Source organism: Gopherus evgoodei, chromosome 7, assembly GCF_007399415.2.
Source record: "Gopherus evgoodei ecotype Sinaloan lineage chromosome 7, rGopEvg1_v1.p, whole genome shotgun sequence".
NCBI lineage: Eukaryota > Metazoa > Chordata > Testudines > Testudinidae > Gopherus > Gopherus evgoodei.
Genome location: NC_044328.1, coordinates 126,658,913 through 126,683,195, shown reverse-complemented (window position 1 = coordinate 126,683,195; position 24,283 = coordinate 126,658,913). Strand labels below are relative to the sequence as shown.

The 24,283-nt window shown below is 41.8% G+C and overlaps 2 protein-coding genes across 24 annotated transcripts in view; one reads left to right on the top strand and one right to left on the bottom strand.

The window, feature by feature from the left end:
* C7H3orf14 (chromosome 7 C3orf14 homolog) overlaps nt 1-5,887 on the top strand; it is an 80,722-nt gene extending 74,835 nt beyond the window's left edge. For 2 of the 7 annotated variants that reach the window (XM_030571271.1, XM_030571274.1), the window contains 2 exons: nt 1,569-1,638; nt 2,268-2,355. In XM_030571271.1, the coding sequence (XP_030427131.1) occupies nt 1,569-1,602 (34 nt within the window). In that variant the 3' untranslated portion in view covers nt 1,603-1,638; nt 2,268-2,355. Of the gene's footprint in view, nt 1-1,568; nt 1,639-2,267; nt 4,488-5,463 lie in introns of those variants that run through there. The other 5 variants (XM_030571267.1, XM_030571268.1, XM_030571270.1 and 2 more) reach the window with 3 other exon arrangements.
* CADPS (calcium dependent secretion activator) overlaps nt 1-24,283 on the bottom strand; it is a 372,967-nt gene that overhangs the window by 13,738 nt on the left and 334,946 nt on the right. For all 17 annotated transcript variants that reach the window (XM_030571245.1, XM_030571256.1, XM_030571246.1 and 14 more), the window contains 2 exons: nt 21,837-21,869; nt 16,831-16,938 (listed from right to left, as the gene is read on the bottom strand). In XM_030571245.1, coding sequence (XP_030427105.1) covers nt 16,831-16,938; nt 21,837-21,869 — 141 coding nt within the window. The remainder of the gene's footprint in view (nt 1-16,830; nt 16,939-21,836; nt 21,870-24,283) is intronic.

The window sequence follows — 24,283 nt, the reverse complement described above, 5'->3', positions numbered from 1 at the left end:
CAAGTGTGTGCCTCAGTAGCAGAGTGGGTCTCCACTACCTTCACCCTTGCATAGTCATTGACACCTATACAAACTGGATGTAGAACGTTACCAGTGGTAGAGATAGGGTTTACACCGGTTTTGCCCAGGTGTAGATGATGATAAGCGTGAATGGGTGGAAAATCAGGAACATTATATTTCACATATGCTCATTTAAAAAAAGTTCAGTTCTGGGCTAGCCCAAAGGCACTCCATGTGAGAGATCTGGGTTTGATGGCAACCCTTGGGGTCAGATCTTTGGCCTTGCTCTGTCCTGGATCGGAAGTGGTGGGAGAAAGGTGGTGTAATGCCATCTCTGGCTTCCCCCTCCCCATGTCCTGCACTGAACAGAGCTTAGCCTGACCAGCAGATCTAGCCCCAAGGCCTTTGCTCTAAGCAGAGGCTACAGCATTATGGGAAGAACTGTTTTATTTTCTGTGGAAGTGTAACTACGCACCGCTGGGGCGCCTCCTTGTGGCACACCAGGGGATTAGCTCTCGACCAGTCGGATGCACTCTTCTTTGGTTGCACACCCCCTGGGCTGTATCCCTCTCTCTGACTTGATTTGTCCCCTTTCATGGCTGGGCTCTTCAGCCAGGTCATTACAGTTTTCCTCTTTTGGGGACGCAAAGTTCTTCTGGACAAAGTGTCTCAGGCAGTCTTCTGCGCCACTGCCCAGACTGTGCCACTTTCCCAGGAGACGGTAGGGGAACCCGGACCCTCCCACTACCCCAGCTTCCAGCCCAGGGACCCTATGACTAGCAATCCCAGACCCTGTTGCTCTTTCCCTGAGCTTTTTCCTACTTTTCCTTATCTTCTGCCCTACACCTGGGTCACCACTGGAGCTTCCTCTGCTCCCTGGGGTGACTTCACTCCCTTTGGTTCTTGCCAGAGTCTACAGTCCAAGACACGATTCCAGGACTTATTTCCCTCCTTGTCTCTTGCCAATTCCCCTTCTTCTCTAGGGAGTGGCAGCAGAATTCCTTCCTGCCACTCCTCTTAACACTAACGTCCTCTCTTTGTGCCTATCCCAGTGCTTCCCCTAGCTGGGCTTCATCTGCCATTAGCCCATATCAGCCCTGACTCTCCTCCCGGTGCAGCCTGTCGCAGGTTTAATTGGCTTTGAGGGGGATAGACACCCCAGCACAAAAAGGTTAAGTACACTTCCTTGTAGAATCCCTGAGGGGTGAGCCGCAGGCACAGTGCTGAGGGGATGGGGGAGAAGGGCCTTCAATTTCTAGGCACCTCAATGGAGGGCACACAGAAATGCCCAGACCAGAGAGTTTGAGACTGCAGCTAAGTTGTGGAGTAGGATGGTGGCAAAGGCTGGTGTGGTGGTAAAGAGCTGCTGCCCCCCCAAGACTCATGAATTTAACAATAATTTGCCAGCATCAATCAGAAGATGGGAACAGAGAAACTTCTGCCACAAAAAGAAAAACGTCTCTGCCCTGCTGAGACTTACCCACACATTAGTGCCCTTCCCACTAGTTTAGAAACCTTTCTCCCAGTTTCTCAATTAAAACCATATTTTGCTATTATTATTATTGCAGGCTGCCATGCCTGCAGGCCTCCCCCCGAACCTGATCTCTGAGTAACTCTTCTGCAGACGATTGACCACCGGTAAGATTACCTTTCTGAGCCAGGAAACCTTTCTGTGTAACCAGGCACATGTTGGGATGACTCCTCCAGCCAGTGTAAATTGATACAGCTCCATGTGTTTGTACAGCACCTAGTGTAACAGTGTCTTGGCCATGACTGGGGTTCCTAGGTGCTACGGCAATGCAAATAATAAAATCAATGGCCTATGATGATTTACACACCTGCTGAGGATCTGGCCTCTAGCCTTCACTCCTTGCTCTCATTGGCAGAGGCCCCAGTTCACATAGCTGTATGTCGGAATATTTTTGGATTTTTCAGACAGCAATCCGAGAAGTCAGTGAAAAGTTACCACATTACAGATCCCAAAAATAGTTAAACAGAAAATTAATGATGAGTTAATGTTGTAAGCATTGATCAGTTAGTCTTACAATCAATGCTTCCAATAAAAAAAGCTCCCCCTTTTATAGGGCAGAATAAGAAATTAAACACTTGTGGGCTCATTCTAAAGAATGAATGAAATTGAATAAGCTACCTAGTACTTGAGATTCACAGTGAGTGCTTGAATAGAGCAAACCTCCTAAGTTGAATGGATTGCCTTTTGGGACCAATTTGTCTCTTTTCACTCTTTATTCTTCCTTTTTTGCTGACAGATGTACAAAGGCGGAACTGCGCTGTGCAGCTTATCTACATGCACCCACAGCAGCTGTCACTTTTGTCGAGCAAGTTAATCAAGCAAATGCCACCATATCCCACTTTCTATAAGGAACAACATGTTATAGACAGTAGTCTTGGGAGAGAGAGAGGGAGAGAGACTTTATTTTAACTTTGATTAGCTTGATATTTATGTGTGTGTGTGTCACATTTTCAACCAACTGCACAAGCCACACTTTTGTCTTCACTCAGCACAAATATTTAATATTATTTAAAGTATAATTTGCACTATTGGGAGGGCTGTCCAGTTTTAATTAAATTTAAAGGACTTAGAGACAGGGTTCAAGAAAAAGAGAAATGGAAGCTTTTTGTGTGTGTTAATGCTTGTTGATCATAATATATTGATTGTCAATCTCTAAGCCAAAAAGATTAGTGTAGTAAATACTATTATCTGGATGCCACAAGTGAAGTGCTAGCTTCATTTCCCCCTGCTTTTTCTTTGTAAAGCAGTTTGAATCCCTGGTTGTTATTTATACATTTTCTTTGATACAAACTACCTACAATTGTGTGGCTGATTTTTTTTAAACCTCTGCCTCATTAAGTACATAATAGCATTTATGTGTGGGTCTTTCTGCTCTTTAGCCTTTCAAGCTTATGCTTATATTCCTCGATTACAACCAAGTTTCAAAACTTCTGAAGTTCACAAACAATTGGACATACAGCAATATTGTATATATCAAATTCTCCACTACTATCACCACAGGCTATAAAATCACAGGCACTATTGAGAAAGAATATATAAATAGCTGTCTTTCTGTTCTACCACCATGGACCATACAATAAGAGTATCTGATCTCCGAGTAACTAAATATTCTACAGAGTACTTAAAAAGGTGGCTGTCTTTCTGAATACCACCACAGACCACACAATAACAAAGCATAACCGAAAGAGTATGCAGAGACAGCTGTCTTTCTATTATAAAACACATTATTTTATAGCTCACACTATTCTTTTCTGCGTTGTTTCTTTCAAAATATAAAAGTTGATAACTGGTTTTTTTTTGCTAAAAATTTGTGATGCGCTAGCTTACCTTCCAGTAGGGATTTCCAGCTGGGTTACGTTCAGAAACAGAATGCACATTTCAGAAATATTTTGGGTACATGCCCTATTTAAGAAACTGTAGAACAGCAAACAGAACCTTGCTCACAAGAGTAAGGACTTCAGTAAGTAAAGATTTTGTAGGATAGGGTCCTATGTTAGTGGGAATATAATAAGCAATATGCCTTCAATTATGTTTTGCTAACATTTAGCTCAGTAAGTGCTAAATGGTAGTGCTATGTTTTTATTTATTACTATTATATTGTTAAAGCACCATGGACATCTATGGTACAGCATAAGCAATAATCAGAGTGAACCTTGGTTTAAATAAGTGACTGAAGTGCTTTGCTAACACAACAGATTTACATTTCAGCAAAGATTTTTTTAAATACTACTATAATGATTTCACTGCAGATACATTTAGAGTAGTTCCTACAACCCTGCTGCTCTGTAACTTCTGATTGTTTTCCCCCCTGTATTATTCCTTGTCTGTGAAATCTCATTCACATTGAAAGCTTAACTATGTGGGCAGGGTATAAAGTCAAAGGGGATTGATATTAAAATCATTTGTATTATTATTTAATAATACCACAGTGTCAGCCTTACATAATAGGATCAAGCCGCTACCCTGAACTATTAATCATCTGTCTAGGATGTAAATGGCATTGAATTACATCATATTTTTCAAAAGAAACCACAAAAACGTTCTTTGAATCATGTAAACGGAATGCCTTAGACTCAACAAGGAAGGAAATTCAGAGTGAAAGCTGAAACTCACACACAGTTGTGTTTAAATATGGCAGGCTTTTTGCAGTACATATGGTAGCTAAGATCACCCACTGTTTGAGGACCTCAGCAAAAGGGTGAGTTAAGGATGGAGTTTCACCCTTAATTGGGTTTAAGTTTGATTTGAAAGGGTCTCTTGCATATCATTCCCATCAGTGCTAATGGAAGGTCCATATAGAACTTCCTGGTGTCTCTAGCAAATGGACTTGTTGGTTGTAAATGGTTATGAGATTAGACATGCAACTCCCACTATTATTAATGGAAAAAGACGCCTCTAATCTGGGGTTTTTTTTTGCTTTGTATTTTGTATGCATCTATCTGGTCTCGCAATTACGTTATAAATAAATCGTAAACATACGAATCATTTCATTCATGGAGAGCCTCTGCATTTAGTGCTCTGTGCTGCATACAATTAATTAACAATTAGAATATATTTTGTACAACACCTAAGCACTCTGGGATGGGTTAAGGCTCCTTAACTCCAAATTATAGTGCCTCTGAAGCCATTCAGCTCCTTAACGTTATCCAAGCACAGATTTCAACAGAGAGAGAGAGAGTTTAAAAAAAGCCAACTGGAGGCATTAACTCCTGCACCTTCACGACACTGGGACAGTTGTGAAAACAATCTGAGCTTTATATTTATCACACAATTCGTAAACCATGTAGTTTCCTCTACATTTCTAAATAGTTGCATAGGATTTAGCCACACAAGTCCCACACACCACCTGGGACTGATGTCTCCTGAGAGCCAGTAAAAGAAGCAGTGTCCAGTCTCAGCAGCACTTGGATGGGGGATGTCAAAGGAACAAGTGACTTACTGTAGGAAGGGGCCTGTCACAGAGTGTGAGCAGCCTACAGTGGACTCATCACTCTGTGGACTTCGTAAACATCCCCACCTGGGCCAAACTGAGGAGATAATTGGTTAAACACCAGGTGATGAATCAATTAAAGTGATTCAGCTCCTCAGCTGAGGACAGTTAAAAGAGATACAGGAAGAGGAAGGGGAAAGAGCGGGCGGCCCGATGGACAGGCCAGAGCAGCCCAGGCTCTCGGGGAGGGGAGATTTCTCCCCCCTTTCCCTCTGTGCTTAGGGAGAAGGTCAAAGCCTTATGCCACAGGGGGACAAGGACTTGTATAGCCCATTGTACATAAAGCACATGGTGGTGAACCTATGCAGGAGTGTGTGAGGACTGCTGGCAGTGAGGAATCCAGGGTGAGGGAACCCCGCCACATGACTGGGCCTGAACCAAAGCTCACTGAAGTTGGTGGGATTACTAGGGTGAGTAAAGTTAAGCATACATGTGTTTCTAGGGACAGGACCTGAGAAGGTGGCGCTCTCCTGAGTTATGATGGAACCAAGCCCCCAGCCTGGTGTGGTTGTGGTGAAGAAGATGCTGTTTTTATGATAACAGATAAAATTAAAGTCTTGGCCATTAAAGATTTATAACGCTTCTCCTGGCGAAAATTCATTGTCTGTAGGATTCGAAGGTGAGAAGAATGCAGTTGAATATATGTTTAATTTTCAATAACAAAGCCCGTGCAAAGGTGTAAAAGCCATGGGGATCCAATAAACTGATGTGTTGCAACCAGATGGCCTCAGACTCCAATACTGCAACTGTGTCCAGACAGAGCCCTGGCTCCCTGCAGGTGCAGGGGTCTGCCAGGTCGGAATAGTTGCAGGATATGGGTCCTAAAAATTGCTTCTGGGTTGTGACTGAGGGAGTCATAACATCCAGGGAATAGCTGGAGCACCTGTGTGTGTGTGTGTCTGTGTGGTCCTCTTGGATCACAGCTGCCCTGTGGCCCCTGAATGGTGGCTTTTCTGATGCAGGGTATTGCACCTCACCCCTGAATTATAACCCCACTCAGTGTTTGCAGCAATTAATTCCAAAGGACACATGCCTCTTCAAGTTGTTCTTTAGGGCCCCAATCCTCCAAATGCTTGGGGGTAACTCTACTCAGACATGTAGTCCCACCAGAGTCAAGTAGGGGTACTTGGATGAGTAAAGTGGTATGTGTTTACAGGATCTGGCCCTACATGTGGTCTGGGTGTACTGACATGCTTTGCTCTTGGGTAACTGTCCTTCTCTTCCTCCCAAGCAGATACAGCTGTGCAAAACTCACAGAGCTTGTAGCATGGCACGTTACACACAAGTGATCACTGCCCCGAAGGATTTTGCCCCCACCACATTTTACATTATTTGCAATTTTGATAAAATAGTTTTTGCATAAAAAAGATGGTATATTGATTGCAATGCTGTTTTCTGCATTTAAAGTAGTTTCCACTTGTGTTTTTTTTTTTAAAAAATTTATAGAAAAGATGTTGACATTTTAAACCGAGGTTCCCATATAAAGAGCCTGGTTAAACATAATAGCTACGTAACATTTTTGTAAAGAGCCCAGCCCTTTGTTTGTCAAAGCAATATAATACAATGACAGTGTAATTGGATGTAATGTTGATTAATAAGATGCAATGTATGTCATACAATACTTTAATTGTACAGGGTTTTTTAGATTTTAACACTAGAACTGAATCAAAAGACGTCACAAACTGGAGCTGGGAACCTTTCATTGAGTTCTCTTCTATAGCCTGCACATTCCAAAAAGTGTAGTTAAAGGCTGCCTAGGTATTAACTGTGAACTGGAAAAGAGTGAATGGGGAGAAAAGGATCCCCTGGTATCGTACATGGGATTTCAGGACAGAAAAAAGAGATTTATTTTCCAGCTCTTGCTAAGCATTTTTGTACGCTGATATCATAAGTGCAGGGCGAGGTTTAAAGGAATCTTGGGGAAAGAAAAGAGCTGCAGATCAAGAGAAATGAAGTGGCCTATAACTGCTAATCTAACATGCACCACTGGCTCACTTGCTACCCTGGGAGCAATTGTGGGGGACGGGACTGCAGAGAGAAAAGGGAACGAGGCATGAAGAAGCTATTGGACATCAAACAATCCTTCATTGTCAGTGTGGAGGGCCCAATCCTCCTCCCAGCACACAGCGTATGTTGTACACAGGTGTAAGGAATCCTGCTCCATAGGCCGTGGGAAGGTAGGGGACCACTCTGTGATGACAGCTGCTGCCTCAGCCCTCCAGCAGATCATTCTATTATCCCTGACAAACATGCATGAGGTTAGGTCAACGGATCTGGATAATCAAAGAACCACCCACTCAGCTCTGCTCTGGTTCTCCCCAGACTTGCCTTGGAAAAAATCCCACTCTGTGTTGCACACAGGAACTCCCTGTTCCCCATGTGTAGCTGTCCCCCTGCATGCTGGGACTTCTATGCATACAAAGGAGTGGGGTGGGAAAAGGATTTGCCCAGTAGAATATAGGATTTTGGGATTTTTGCCATTGATTTAACTACAAAGTCCCAGATTCCAATGCTAAAATATTTTCTCACTTGAGTATCATGACTGTTTCGTGTCATGTGAGAGCTGACTATTGACTACAGAATCACAGACATGCAGGGTTGGGAGGGACCTTGTGAGCAGGGGCAGTTCTATGTATTTTGCTGTCTCAAGCATGGCAGTCAGGTGGCTTCGGAGGCATGCCTGCGGGAGGTCCGCTGGTCCCGCGCCTTCGGTGTACCCGCTGCTGAATTGCTGCTGAAGCTGCAGGACTGGCGGACCTCCCGCAGGCATGCCACCAAAAGCAGCCTGACTGCCGCCCTCATGGCAACCGGCAGGCCGCCCCCTGCGGCTTGCCGCTCCATGCACGCGCTGGTGCCAGGAGCCGCCTCTGCTTGTTAGGTCATCAAGTCCTGCCCCTTTCGCTGAGGCAGGACAAAGGAAAGCTAGATCATTCCTGGCAGGTGTTTGTCCAACCTGTTCTTAAAACGCTCCAGTGATGGGGATTCCACAACTTCCCTTAGAAGCCTGTTCCTGAGCTTAACCCCCCTGAGAGTCAGAAACTTTTTGCCTAATATCTAACCTACATCTCTCTTGCTGCTGATTAAGGCCATTACTTCTTGTCCTCACTTCAGTGGACATAAAGAACAATTGACCCCATCCTCTTTATAACAGCTCTTAACATATTTGAAGCTTATCAGAGTCCCCCTCAGTCTTCTTTTCTCAAGACTAACCACGCCCACTTGTTTTAGACTTTCCTGACAGGTACAGGTTTTCTAAACCTTTGATCATTTTGGCTGCTCTCCTCTGGACTTTCTCTTATTTCTCCACATCTTCCCTAGAGTGTGGTGCCCAGAACTGGACACAGCTCTCCAGCTGAGCTTTACCAGTGCCGAACAGAGTGGGACAATTACCTCCCGTGTCTTACACACAACACTCCTGCTATCGTCACACGTCAACTCTGACCCAGTCGTGCTTTCCTTGGGCTCGCAAAATTTCAGTGGAAATCAGTGGGGCTTTTGGGGTCACAAGACATGCAAGATTGGACCCGTAGGTTCTCATTCTAGCTTAACCACCAACTGGAAGCTCAAATTAGTTAAAAACAACGGTTAAATAAAAATGGACAAGCAGGGCTCACAGTGTGCTAAGGGCAGATTTTCAAAGGCCAGATTTAAAAGCTGCGGATAGGTGCTCTTGAAAATTCAACTAGGACCTAAGGTGGCTAGCCACCTTACCCCTCACAGTTTCCCCCAGCAATGGGAGTTAGGTACCTAGGCTCTCTTGAAAATCTCACTATCTCATAACTTTAATAATCTGGCTCTACATGACTTGCATACATTGCACAGTGATAAATATGTACATACAGCTCTAATCCAACAATCTATATTGGCTAAGCAGGAAAGACTATGTTGTTAAGCTAACTGACCTCTCATTTCAGAATTTAGGACGATTTGTCTTCTGTAATGCAACGTGACATTATTCCTTCCACAAAATGTACCTTGGATATTTTTTTAATGGCAAAATAAAGAGTCTGTTGCTTACAGTCTGCCATAAAAAGAATATCCTCCAACGCTAAAAAGCACCATGCAGATCATGTTAGCAAGACTATGCTGACCTAAAGTAACAGAGCAATCAGTCTGACTTCTTAGAATGATTAATGGAACAATCTCCTCTGGAAAAGAAAACAAATTAACTGTCTTCACCAAATGTCTACTGAAACACGAAAAGCTGTTCTGATAAAGACGTTTAAAAGGAAAAACTCTTACACGCATGTAAAATCCAGTGACAGATCTAGGACTTATTTTATTAAGAGGCTCCCTAAAATAAATTAAATGAAACCTATTTAAATGAATACTTCATGAAAGAATAAACCTTGTTAATGGAATACATTTACTAGGTAAGACCCTATTTCGGAACAAGTCTTCACTACCTTGGGCAGCTTGTGGGCAGGAACCATAAGAAAACAGGTCTTCTCCTCCCTTTTGCCATGATTAATAAGCCTATTAAACACCTCTTGTCCTTTTTTAAAGACACGCTTTGCATATGAACTCCAAAAGACGAAGGGGTCAGCTGTGAAATAGCATGACCCTGCATGTGGGTTTGAAACATGTCTTTTTGTTGGGTAACTCCTCCCCCCCATTAATAAAGAAGGGTATATACAACGTTCTTATTCTCCAGGGCAGCAATAACTGTATACAGACAATATTTTTCACCACAAAGTACTTTACGGTCTTTACTCAACTGCCATAAAGCACAGTACCTGCAATCTGACTCTCCTTTCTTTGAGTACAAAATTCAGTTGACGTGACTTCAACTGATTAAAACATTATGCCTTAATTGAAAAACGCGCTGCATTAAAAGTAACTCTTTTAAAGACTTGCTTAAAACAGTGCAGTATTTTCCAAGACCAGTCTGCTTTATTTTCTTCATTTCAAAACTGACTCTTTTTTAGACAAAAGCAGCTGAAGAAGAAACAGCACAGGGAGGCTGTCTCGGGATAGAAGTAGGAGAATTGGTGCCTCAGTGAGCAATCTGACTGTGTAGGAAGAAAAGTAGCTGTTTTCTAAGGTTCAATCAGCCAGCTGCATTAGCTTCTTCTATAGCGGTCAATATCACCATTGCAAATTTCCATATATTTAGGAGTATACGAAGTGCTGATTCAGCAGGGTACCTGGACACGTGCGTATCTTTAAGCACACGAATAGTCCCATAGAAGTCAGTGCTAACTATTGACCTGGGCTCCAAGTCCTTTCTTTTTAAAACCTCAGTGCTCCTTCGGTTCCGACTTGTACTGACTTGATACGTTTCACATTCATGAATCTATTAATAGCTAGTATAATTGCATTTAAAAATACGGGACCAAATCCTGTCTCATGCATCCTCAGGAGCTCAGAGCTCTCCAGAGCTATGCTTTGGCTGGACTCATGGGCATGGAGCCCTATTCCTGCTGTGATATCTAATAGGAATGCATTGCACAAAGCACTTTGCCAGTGGACAAGCCTGATCCCTGTATCAGAGATGGCGGAGCTGAGGGGCAGGGAGCTGAGCTGACTTGGCTAAGACCACATTGGGACTCAGTGGCAAGGCTGGGAATAGGACCCTGGTTTCTTGGTCCCTATTCTAGGCCCTTACCCAGTGTATGGAGGTGGAGGAGGCGGCACCTCCCCTGATGTTCCAGCATGAGGTGCTCTGGGATCTCCCTGGCAGGTGGGGAGGGTGAAGGGGCCAAATGGCCCCATCTTGAAGAGCTGTGTCAGAGCCTCCAATTGCAGATGCCGGATGCTGGGGTAACTGTCCTATCAAAGCGGAAGATCCTCTCTCTGACAGGCAACCATGGGGGTTAACAGCTCTCAGGACTGCCTTCCTCTGTCCTCCCTCCTTGGCTTCCTCACCTACAACCCTCAAACCCACTGATTTCAATGTGCCTCTGTGTGTCAACATCAAAACACCCTCATTTTCCCTGCAAATACAAAGAGGCTTCCTGACGGTATTTTAAATCACTCCTTTAACAACAAATATCCAGGCTATACCTGTCTGCACATAGAGTTCGGAGGCAGCTGAATGCATAATGTGACAGTAAAATGGTAAGCCAAGCCTTCTGCAAAAGTACAGAGCAGTTAGCACCGTTAACTACGACTGCATCATCAGGGCCGTATCACTGCATGATTAAGTTCTTATCAGACTTTTCAGTAAGGGCAACCTTACTGATCTGATAACTGCCAAGGACACGCCAAATACACGGAGTCAATCTATGCACATTTAATCCCCAGAAGGCAGATTAAGTGTATAATTGACCCATATAATCCACGTATCATCTCCAGTCAAATGTTTTCTATGTCCGGTTTAGGCAGACACGAGGCCCATAAGAAAGCTATCAAAGACTCAATATTACCATTGCAGTGGATTTCATCAAAGTTAGAGATGGCTTTTTAATCACTGATCTCAGAGACTGCTAGATTTAAGCAGATGAACTAGCACTAAGCACATCTGTTTTAATCCTTATCTTCTACTCAGGCTTGTGTCTTCAAGAAGTACATGGAGAAAAAAATAAATTAATTTTCGTTTAGATCTTGCAATCTTAGGAGCATCTCTTGATGATCTGATCTCTCATATCAAAAGCATGTTTTGGTTTTTTTTTGGGTAAGATATTGAATTAAGAATGAGAAAGAAAACATACCATCTGCGCTATTTATGGACTTTGGAGGTTTGCATCAATATCCTGAAATTCACAGGAACCACGGTTGCTTTTTCTATATTTAACAGCCTTTTGTACACTAGCTACACTCCTGTGACCAAAACATCAGTATTTTGCTAGTTAGGAAAAAGTCAGGCTAGTGATTATAATATCAACTGGTCCACCATACAGTTTTGTGATCAGATAGGTTCTGATTGGCTGGAAAATACATATGCGGATCTAAAACTGTAAACTATGATCATTAAAGGCACTAATCTTTACAGGCAAATCTCCCGCTGGCCTCAAAGGAAATTCTGGCTGTGTATGGGCCTGGTCCTAAAAGATGCTGAGTGCCCTCAGTTGAGAGGGCTCAGAACCACACAGGATTGGCCTCTAGGCCTGCAAAACCAGTCATCTTTTTTCAGGTCCATGACATACCTCAAGTCCATCTGGCCCACAGTTTTTATTTGAAACAATCAAATACAGAGCCCCCTGGTTTACGCAAACCTGATTTATGCAAATCCGTAGTTACGGAAAAAGTTCCGTAAGCTAGAAATAGGAGGATTTTTTTTTTTTTGCGTAATGGTCGGGTATACGTTTCCCACTTACGCGCAAAATTCGAGTTACACAAGGTGTTCTGGAACGGAATGCTGGCATAAGTCGGGGAGTGTCTGTATGTCAAAAATCAAAGTTGCAAACTATTACACTAAACTGAGTTTGCAACCTCTCTTTTTTCAAAGCATTGTACAATTTTTTAAATCACAGGAACATACAGAGACATGCACATAGACAAAGAACGTGAAGGCATGTGAATAAGCTGTTCTTAAATTCTTCCCTTACTAGTTCTCAGTACCAGTGGGCCGGATTCCAGTATTGTAGCTTTAAAAAATATTGTATGCTGTGCAGTCGTAGCTGTGTCGGTCCCAGGATATTGGAGAGACAAGGCAGCTGGGGTAATATCTTATTCTGGATCAACTTCTGTTGGGGAGAGACACAAGCTTTTGAACCACATAGAGCTCTTCTTGGTCTGATAAAAGATATTACCGCACCCTCCTTGTCTCTTTAAAAAATATTACCAGTTTAGTGGGATAGGCCAAATAAATAAATCATGTTAATTTGCAGTAAATACGCACCATTTAAAAATAAAATAGTAAAAAATTCTAGTTAGCTTTTGATTACCAGCAGAATTTCACAATCTGTTCCTTTAATGACCCAGAGAATGCAGATATTAAAAATTAAGATGACTTTACTGCAGGGAAAAAACTGACTAATTTACAGAATAAAGGAGATTATTTTAATCCTGCTGTGTGGTCTACATTTTAATCTTCTGCAAGCTCCAATATCCACCAAAGAGCACAATTCTGCTATGCAGGTACTGGCACAATGAGCACTAAGAATATTACCTCAAATATTGTCTGGAACATGGTATAACTAATAGTATCCAGGCTTTTTTAATGGAAGAAAACAAATAGAGCAAATAAACAGAAATACCAGGTGAGAAGAGGAGGAACCAAAACCCCCAGGAGCTATAAAAAAATGGACCAAATTATGGGCTTGATTTTGCACCAGTCAAGTCAATGGGAGTTTTTCCAGTGACTTGTATGAGAGGAGGATCTATCCCTATATCATTATCCCTATCTCCTTCTTGACAATCTTGAAACCCCGGTGAAATCAATGAGGTTGCAGCACACATGTGACAGGGAAGATTTTGGCCTGGTTACTACACATGGCAAGGGAGTTAACACGATACACTAAAAATGTACGGCCAGATTCTCAGCTGGAATAAATAGGCGTAGCTGCATTCAGGTAAATTGAGCTATGTTGATTTATCCCAGTTGAGTCTGTGGCCTGCAAAATGTTAACTGATGTCTCTGTCCAGATTCCAAATCTGATCTGATTCTGGCCTCTTTCACACTGCTGCAACTCCCCAGACTGCAAGAGTGTCACTCCTAAAATATACTGAATCAGCCCATACATATTTTTAAAAGGATATTTCTATAATACAAATGTTGATTATTCATTCTCCATCTTTCTTAAAACTGTATCTGCTGGACACCCTCCTCCCCCACCCAAAAAAAACCCCAAACCCAAACCAAAAACAAAAAAACCCCACCTTGACAAACCTGACAATTTTATAGAAATCTATCACTGGGATTAACAAAGAAGATAAATAAAACTAGTTGGCCACAATGTTTAGCTCCATGAAATTAAGGGCTGAATACTTCAAGAATATTCTAGGTTTTATACACAACTGGTTTGCTTCATTACTATACTTCACAACAACGCAGTGAGCAAAAGTGGCCACAGTCTGCCTTTGGCTGAGAGTAAAACCTGGACCAAGATGTCTATATAAAAACAAAACAAAAGAAAACATATGGATGTGATGCTGCACCCATCCAAGGGAGTTTATCACCAACTTTCATAGGAGCAGGGCTGGGCACATTTAGGAAAACTGACTGAAACAATCCAAAATGTTCACAAACTGATTGCTGGTTTTCTCCACTTTAGCAGCACAGCATGTGAGAAATTCAATTACAGATACTGCAACAAACCATTTCTAGGTGATGGAGATTTCTGTGAATTAACATTGAAGGGCCCAATCCTGAAACCCTTCGCCACTGGGAATCATGCTAGTTAGGGTGACCAGATGTCCCGATTTTATAGGAACAGTCCCGATTTTTGGGTCTTTTTCTTATATAGGTGCCTATTACCCTCCACCCCCGTCCCGATTTTTCACACTTGCTGTCTGGTCACCCTAATGCTAGTAATCACACAGCATTAACCACTGTGCCCAGTATTAAGCGTGTGCAGGATTGGGCCCCAATTTAATTGCTCTGCTATTACTAGTTCAGTCGGGGAGGTCAGCACCTTGTCCTTCAGCTTAGGGCTGAACTTGGGAAATATACATTTCTTTCAGAAACAATTTTGCAATAGTGAGAGCAGCCAGTTTAAAACACACTTTTAAGTAATTAAGATTTCTACTTTTAAAGTCTAGTGCATTCTAATCCCATACACTGAAATAAAGGATCCAATCCTGGGCACCTTACTCATGTGGAGATACATTTGAGTGAGACACAGAGGAATGTAGTCAGCAGGATTTGGTCCCAGAATTGAATTGCTAACACATCAGAGCAAAAAGTGAATTGCTTTTCCACAATGCCTTGATAGCTGCATGCAGTTATGTAAAAAATATGTAGAAATGTAAATATTATAGGATTAATTACTATTAATAAAATTCTTTATCATTTACCTGCCTAACAGGTTAGGAAAAGTATAGCTTATGAAAAATGTGTGTGTGTGTGTGTGTGTGTAGGGGGGAGGTGGGAGGGAATTATGTACTTTTGCTTTCTACCAGGTTATTCTTATTTTTTTTATTGCTAATTTAACCAAAATATGGTCCTATGATCCTAAGAATGATTGGATCAAACAAATACTCAGGTCAGTGACAGATTTTTAAAGTTTGAGCTAATGACAGAAAGTTCTAAAAACCACACAACTGCGAATCTTAGGGTGACCAGACAGCAAATGTGAAAAATCGGGACAGGGGGTGGGGATGGGGGTAATAAGAGACTATATAAGCAAAAGACCCAAAAATCGGGACTGTCCCTATAAAATTGGGACATCTGGTCATGCTAGTGAATCTTAAGAAACTGATCAAAGGAAAGGCAACTAAGGCATTGAAAAGAACAACCCAGCTGATCTCTGAAAATTTACTGCTTATGGAATAAAATTCAACATAGATGTGCAATGCACTAGTGGACCTGCTGCAAAATAGAAGTGACTGTGTCCTTTTTCCAGTGCTTACTGGAGGTGATTTATATCTGGCATTCTGTGCTTTAAATTCTTTGAAGAGTGAGCACGCACAGAGCATTAAGGAATCACTAGTGTGCTTTATGCATGAATGAGGCATTCTCAGTGGATATGGGCCATGCTAGTAGATGTACACAGGAAGATTATTTGACTCTAATTCATGCCACTTGATATAATGTGATAAAACATTTGACATGAGAGATAAGTTCCATTTTAATCTGATAGGATATCAGTGAAAGAAAGAGTGGGAATTATAAAGTAAGAAGAGGTTTCTAAGGGAAAAGTGATGTGAAGAAAGAAGAATATCAAGTAAAGAAGGCATTTGATTGGGGGGAAAAAAAGCCTTCCCTACACACTGTGGAAGCAAATGAGTAAGTAAACAAAGCATATAAAGTTATTAACATTCTAGAGCCAGAAGACTGGAAAATGATGTTGCTGAGAGGTGAAAGAAAAGAAAGTTTGAATGTAAGCTGTTTCACACAGTCACAGAAATCAATATATAAACAAAGATCCTAGAAGTGACTGAAACACTAATGTTAAGTGCTTGCCATAAACATAAAACCTTCAGTGAACAATAGCTACAAGGACAGAAAGTGTGTCACACAACAAAAGCAACAGAGAGAGACAGGTACATCAGTTAACATGCATTCATATTTAAAATAAACGTAGGCTGCTGGGCATCAAGGTCAATGTTCTCTTGTACATGTTATCAATTAATTTGGTGCAGGGGGCAGGGTGGGAAGGGGACAGAACTCCTGAAAATCTGTGTCCTTTTGACTAGAGCAACCATCTCATTTTCCCCAGGGAGACCATATTATAGCTTTTACATCTGGTGCTAGACACCACAACATAGTTCTTCTGAGTATAAAAATACGGATTTTATCAGCTATCTTTTGTCATTTTTTAAAAATATAAATATGTAGCAGAATTCATTTTCAAGTTCTTAGTGCTGGGCAGTCAGAAACAATTAATTAACATACCAAAGAAATGGTCCCCGACTAACACATCTGCCATAAAATTGGCTTGGATTTTAACGATAAGAACAATGACCAAGATGTTCCTCTTTAGGAAGATTTCTCACAAACTTAACATAGTAAGTACTGGCTTAAAAGATGCTGTTATCTTACAAACCACACACATAAAGACCAGGACACAGTAGGTCAGAGTACAGAGTTAGAGCAGGCAGACAGCAGATAAGAGCCTTAGTCAGAAGGAAAGGAAAGATTTTTTGTTTTGTTATCTATAACCAATCAATTTTCTCAAAATGTGACTTATCCTCCTGTCTTATTTTGTCACATTTTGGGGGAGTCTCCTGCTTGGTTTCCAAGGAGGAGAAGGCATTTACTTACATCAAATAACCTTTCTATATACATCTCCTCATTGACCTTATCACGCAAGACATCCTGAGAGTGGCGAACAAATGTCACATAGGCATCAGCAACATCCATCCCCGGCTTCTGTATGGAAGAAAAGAAGAGAGAGAAAGGAAAAACATGAACATCTTCATATAAGGCAGCTTCTTTATGTAGTCCTGTTGCTGTTGTTCCTCTCCTCAAGCTCCCTTTTTTCCTTAAACTGTTGCTTTGCACCACACTCCCTGTTGATACCTACAGTACACTTGAGTGCCAGAAACTGATACCACGGCTGGCTGCTTTGTATGCCGCAAAGCCAACGAGCCACTCTGTCTATGCAGCTTGTGCAGCACAAGATCATGTAAATACACTATCTCGCTTGCTTTTTTTGCCTAGAGGGAAGCTACTCGGATGAATAAAGCCTTTCCTTGACACACTGATGCCAGGAAGTTCTCGTGCTATGTTTGGTATTGTTGACCTAATTAATGAAACAACAAATCACGCTGTGGTTTTTCAGTGTCACCTTCTATATACAAACTCTCTGTTATACCACGTTAGAAAGCTAACACCCAGCGCTAGTCTCTTGTTTCTTCTCCTAAGGTGTAAGAATGTGTGTAGTAAGCAATGAACATTTTATTATTCACACCAAAATCACATTTCTTTGTTGTTTAGAACTTAAACGTTAGCTTGAACATGGATGTATATTTTAAAATAAACTAGTTAAATCATAAATCAGCTAATTTCCCACCATGTCTAAATCAGCGCTACATTTCTAGGATACCTATAGCTACAGTTATGTCTGTACATATCGACATATATGTTCATTGGTTTTAAACCTTAACTTATAAGTACATTAGATTTGTGAAAGGCAGTGATACTTCTGATATATTCTTTAAAGGAGACGGTAACTGAAGTAGATGGAGAGGGAGAAATATACTAAAAAACCCATTGAGTTCACACCACTTGATATGTTGAAATCAAACTGATCTCAAAGGAAACCCATTAAAATACTGTAACATGAATCATTACAAGACCTGCCACAGAACCTTAAATTTCCATGGCACATTGTAAGTTTGTTAATAACGAGTGTCATTAGTTTTCATTACTGTGATTTACCTCAGATCACAAAGTATCGGTTCTCTCTAAGATGTGATTGTCAGCCACTGTAAATTGAAGTTAGTTAACACTTCTGTGTAATTTCCTGGGTGAAAATGAGGACCGTTTGGAAAGCAGTGGGAAAGGAGTTTTTTAATACAAAGCAAACAATTATCAAGCAAAGGGCCAATGCTTGGCCCTTGGGATGCCAGTAACATTTCTTAACACCTACTGAAACAATGACAAGGTATTAATTTGAAAACCAATGAGGACAACACACATGCGGCAGTAGTCAAGTGTTATACTTTGAAGCAATGTTCAGCACGCTGATTGTGCCAGTTTCATGGTGGCACTATATGAGTTGCAGTTTTTTGATACAAAACAAGTTTCTGAAATTAGATGTAAGTGATGGCTTATCTGCTCAATAACATGTATCTTCTCTTTTCCCTAGAGAAGGAACCCATAATCAAATGTGGTTTTCTCTCCACTTCACCTGGAGATATTGTGTCTCACTGCTACTGTGGATGCTGCTTTCGCTTACACTCGTGAAAAGGAAGGCTAGCTCCATCTAAGTCAGGGGTAGGCAACCAATGGCACGCATGCCGAAGGCGGCACACAAGCTGATTTTCAGTGGCACTCACGCTGGCCGGGTCCTGGCCACTGGCCCAGGGGACTCTGCACTTTAATTTAATTTCAAATGAAGCTTCTTAAACATTTAAAAAACCTTACTTACTTTACACACAACAATAGTTTAGTTGAAAGGTTGCTGACCCCTGGTCTAAGTTAATGGTGTTTCACCAATATTAAACCAGTGTGTGAGTAGAATCTGGCCCATATGAACTAAATGATGGATTCCAGGCTTCAGGAAACATTGTGATACAAGTGGAAGCCTATATTCACGGAGAACTCTTCTCAAAGCATTGGATATTGTTCTTTGACATTTCCATGCAGATATATTGTGTCATCTCGTTTCACACAAAAAAAGTTAGTATACATCAGCCAAACATCTATGGATAAAGGGCTATTTTAAATCTATTTCCTTATGCCTTCTGAACAGCTCAGTCCTCTCCAAGTGATGCTGGCTTTGCTATGGAATCACATAAAATGCACATTAATGACAGTAAAAGCAGCAAAGAATCCTGTGGCACCTTATAGACTAACAGACGTTTTGGAGCATGAGCTTTCATGGGTGAATACCCACTTCCTCAGATGCATGTGACAAAGTGGGTTTTCACCCACGAAAGCTCATGCTCCAAAACGTCTGTTAGTCTATAAGGTGCCACAGGATTCTTTGCTGCTTTTACAGATTCAGACTAACACGGCTACCCCTCTGATACTCCATTAATGACAGTGTTGTAAGAGGTGTTGTAGCTCTGATATTTCTTTTCCATTCTCTACCTTGACAACACAACTGGACAGTTTAACTTTTCAAGGAGCATTTTGCCTCTTAATTTTCTGATCTGGAAAGAGAAAGTCTCTTCACAGCTATCTTAATTACATGTTGAACTATGGACTACAGCACTGTCTTGCTGTGGAGAAATCTTAATCGGACAAGTGGGTAAAGGAATTCAAAATTAAAGCCTTGGGGAGAGGGAGTCCTGGGGGATCAGCAACAACAACTGTTGTATGTCACAAAGTTGTAATATTTAGTGAATGATCATAAAATTGAAACAAAACAGAGTCCAGATAACACCCCCAAATATGTGGTCACACACGTGCATGAGTATATTGGTGGATGTGTGGGGTATGTGTGTGTGTAGCCACTGATGATGGGGTGTAAAGGTTTTATTAGAATGAGGTTGGAGTGAACTGCTCACATGGGATAAGCCATGAGCATTGTGCAAGGCATCCCAAAGGAATGCCAAGAAACCCTTGATACGACATGACACCATCGTTTATTTTACAGGAAAATCTAGTTTGGAAACGTTTGCGAGTTATATACTATTGTACTGGGACTCTTCCTTGTAACCTCGGAACGCTGTACTCACTGGCAGGGCTCCAAGGGAAGAGCTTTTCTGTATCTGAAGCCCTAGCTGCTGAAATTGTCAAATGTGCCTCAGTGACTTAGAAGCCTAGATGTTTTTAAGGTTGGACATCTCAAGCTCTTTTATAGGCATGTGACTGCTGAGTCCCACTGGGAGGCTAAAAGCTTCCCCTTCCCAGTGTTATAAATGGCCCACTTCTATCCCTCAAGGGCCATGACATATAAACGTTAAAGCCAGGACATTTTTATGCAGAGAAAAGCTCTTCCTTGTCCGGGACTGAATCTTGCCCATACTGGACCCAAGGCAGGTGTATTTCGGGAGGGAAATTCCACATCTGGGGTAAGGAGATGGAAACACTTCTCTGGGGTTATCTACACTTGGAGCGGAGGATGCGTTACTCACGTTAGTTCAGACTGAGCTAGTACCCTCAAACTAGAAGGCAGCTGCAGCGGTGTGAGAGGCAGGAGGGGCTAGTTCCCCCGAGGATGTGCTCACCAGAGACTTGAGGTGCGTACTTCAGGTGGTGAGCATGGCCACATTTGGTTTTTAGTGCGCTAGCTCAATCCATGCCCATGCAAGTATGTCTCCTTGAGCTGGGAATCACACCCCCAGACATACCCTCTGCCAGGTTGATTTTTTAAAAAGATTCTCAGAGGGTTGGGATGTTAGGATAAGTTCTAGGTGCATGACAAATTTATCACATTACTCGCAATTTATCGCATGGGCATCACCTCCTTAGTAAGTGGTGTGTGTCACACACACACTGAAGTAACCCTGTCTAGCTAACCTGGAAAGTTTTCAAGGCTGCATGTACGTGGTGTTATCTCAATTTACACTGGTGTGGCTGAGTGCAGAATTTGGACTGATGTATTTAAGTCTACAGTGGAGTCGCACCATAGGCACATTTAACTTATGTGATTTTAACTATATGCGCTTGACAAAAAAAAAAAAAAAGAGAAAAATAACAGTTTGAATACTGACCTGTAGTGCAGGCGATTCCGCCCGCCATTCCACTCAATGAGCGTTTGACTATCTGCGATTTTCGCCTTACGTGCTGACTTCAGAACCTAACCCCTGCGTAAGATGCGACTCCTCTCTACTTGTTTTTATTTGTAAATACTCAGCACAAAGTCTGTCTGTAAATGTAACCTCGTTTATCAGCAGTAATCCCTAACTCCAACTAGCATTCATATACTGCACTTAAACTCAATTTCAACGTACATTTCTGGCAACTTAAGCGCTTTATCTAAGAACTTGAAGGGCTCTTTTCCTTATGTGTTAAGCTCTAATTAGAGGAGCCAACGTACAATTTTTCTTTAACAACTGCAAACATGAGCAAATTTGGTTATTTTTGATTTTCAACACTGTTTCCCATATACACACATTGCTAACTTACCACCATTTCCCTAAAGTTAAACCTAAAAGCATTTTCTGAAAGAGTAAAATATGCCAGCAATTAGAAGAATAAAAATAAAACAGGCTAGCAAGTGTGTTAGATATCTTTTGGCTCATCTCTACTATGTTCTAGACTTTTCTCTCTGAAATTATACTCTATTTTACATAGGCAAGTTTCAATGAAAAAAATTATAGAACACAAAAAAATTACAGAAGGTACTGTTACTAATTTTTTGGAGTGACCCAAGTCCCCTGTGTAAATATGGTACCTACTTGATATTATGTGAAGTCCATTAGTTACGTATCCCTGCCCAGTTGCAGGTCTCCATACGATAAATGTTTAATATTGACACCAGCTACCGCAGGTCCTCCTTTCAGCTCAAGTGTTAGAATCCTACACTTATCACACTGGAAGTCCTAGGTTCAATAGCAGCTGACAACCCACACTGAGGGGTTGTTACATATGCAGTAAAACCAAAACACAATGCAAATTATTAAGACAGAAGGCAATGTTTAAATTGTGCTTACAGGTACATCGACGTATTTGGAAGCTGCCTTCACCTGTAAAGGAAAAAAACTAGACTTTAGACTAATGTTGATGTTTAATACATACAATAATATTTAAAGATAACATTAGTATAACTTGATGCTGATTGAAAAAACGATGCTAAAGTGATATATTTCCTGTTTCAATCTATAAGTAATGGTGGTTTAAAAAAAACCCAAACAAATAACCAAGAGAGGTGGCTTTACAGTCACTAAGGCACAAATTGCAGCAGATGATGGTGTGGGAGTTCTCCTTCTCCTTTTTCTCCATGAGCAGGGGGAGGTACAGGGATTCTGGAAAAGGCCAACAGAAATATATTCGCTTCATTATTTCTCTGGGGGCTTAATGCTGTCAATGAGCAGGGCCTTGTTCTCAACTCTCATGACACATGAGTCAGATTTTAATATATGTGGCTAAGGCAGGTATCCTCAGCTGCACAGCTCTTAGGTCACTGAGGAGGTTGCACTCACACAAGCAAGTGGGGTGGGGGTGTGGAGCTGGGGTGCACACAGGAGTCCTGGAGGCTGGCTGGCTAACGTGACTGGAAATAGGACAGGGGAATGTATTTTTGTGAACAGTTTTTTGGGGGGAATGGTTATGGCTCAAGGGATTGGCAGTGGAATCAATGCAAACCTAGTAGCCAAAAGTTGTTACCACAGCATGACAACTTGGTGGCTTCATTCCAGTTCAAAGTAAACAACTGTCCACATCCTAAGGAAATCCAAAAGGCAGATCCAGGCCAGTCAGCCAGGGCACCCAAATACTCCCCGTCCAATACAGCCCCGAGGCATGTGGACAAGGAGGCCCATGTAGGTCTGCACTGCGACTGCCGTCGGCGCACAGAGAGAGGAGTTCAGGGCTGTCAAGCAGGGATTAAGCTCACTCAAAAGTTTAAATGACATTTAAATTAGAGCTGTCAACTAATCACAGTTAACTGACGTGATTAACTCTAAAAATTAATTGCAATTAAAAAAATCAACTGAAATTTATTAAATCTTTTTGGATGTTTTTCTACATTTTCAAATATTTCGATTTCTATTACAGCACAGAATACAAAGTGTACAGTGCTAACTTTATATTATTTTTATTACAAATATTTGCACTGTAAAACTAATAAACAAAAGAAATAGTAGTTTTCCATTCACCTCATATAAGTACTGTAGTGCAATCTCTTTATCATAAAAGTGCAATTTACAAACGTAGATTTTTTTGTTACATCACTGCACTCAAACACAAAACAATGTAAAACTTTAGAGCCTACAAGTCCACCCAGTCCTACTTGTTGTTCAGGCAATCGCTAAGACAAACAAGTTTGTTTACATTTACAGGAGACGCTGCTGCCTGCTTCTTATTTACAATGTCACCTGAAAGTGAGAACAGGTGTTCACATGGCACTGTTGTAGCTGGCACTGCAAGGTATTTATATGCCAGATATGCTAAACATTCGTACGCCCCTTCATGCTTCGGCCACCATTCCAGAGGATATGCTTCCATGCTGATGATGCTGATTAAAAAAATAATGCATTAATTAAATTTATGACTGAACTCCTTGGGGGAGAATTGTATGTCTCCTGCTCTGTTTTACCACATTCTGCCATATATTTCATGTGACAGCAGTCTCAGATGATGACCCAGCATGTTTGTTTTAAGAACACTTTCACAGCAGATTTGACAAAATGCAAAGAATATACTAATGTGAGATTTCTAAAAACAGCTACAGAACTTGACCCAAGGTTTAAGAATCTCAAGTGCCTTCCAAAATCTGAGAGGGACGAGGTGTGGAGCACGCTTTCAGAAGTCTTAAAAGAGCAACACTCAGATGCGGAAACTACAGAACCTGAACCACCAAAAAAGAAAATCAACCTTCTGCTGGTGGCATCTGACTCAGATAAGGAAAATGAACATGCGTCGGTCCACACTGCTTTGGATCCTTATCGAGCAGAACCGGGTCAACAGCATGGATGCATGTCCGATGGAATGGTGGTTGAAGATAAAGGGACATAGGAATCTTTAACACATCTGGCACGTAAATATCTTGTGACACCGGCTACAACAGTGCCATGCAAATACTTGTTGCAGGGGCGGCTCTAGGCATTTTGCTGCTCCTAGCACGGCAGGCAGGCTGCCTTCACCGGCTTGCCTGTGGAGGGTCCACTGGTCCCGCGGCTTCGTGGCACATATAATAGACATTAAATGTATCATGAAAACCCAAGAAGTTCAGTAAAATTAGCACTTAATGTTTATACCTTTTTTGTATTTCGTGCCTGTGGGAGGTCCGCCGAAGCCGCGGGACCAGCGGACCCTCCGCAGGCAAGCCGCTGAAGGCAGCCTGCCTCCCACCCTCGTGGTGACCAGCAGAGCACCCGCCACGGCTTGCCGCCCCAAGCACGCGCTTGGTGTGCTGGCGCCTGGAGCCGCCCCTGCCTGT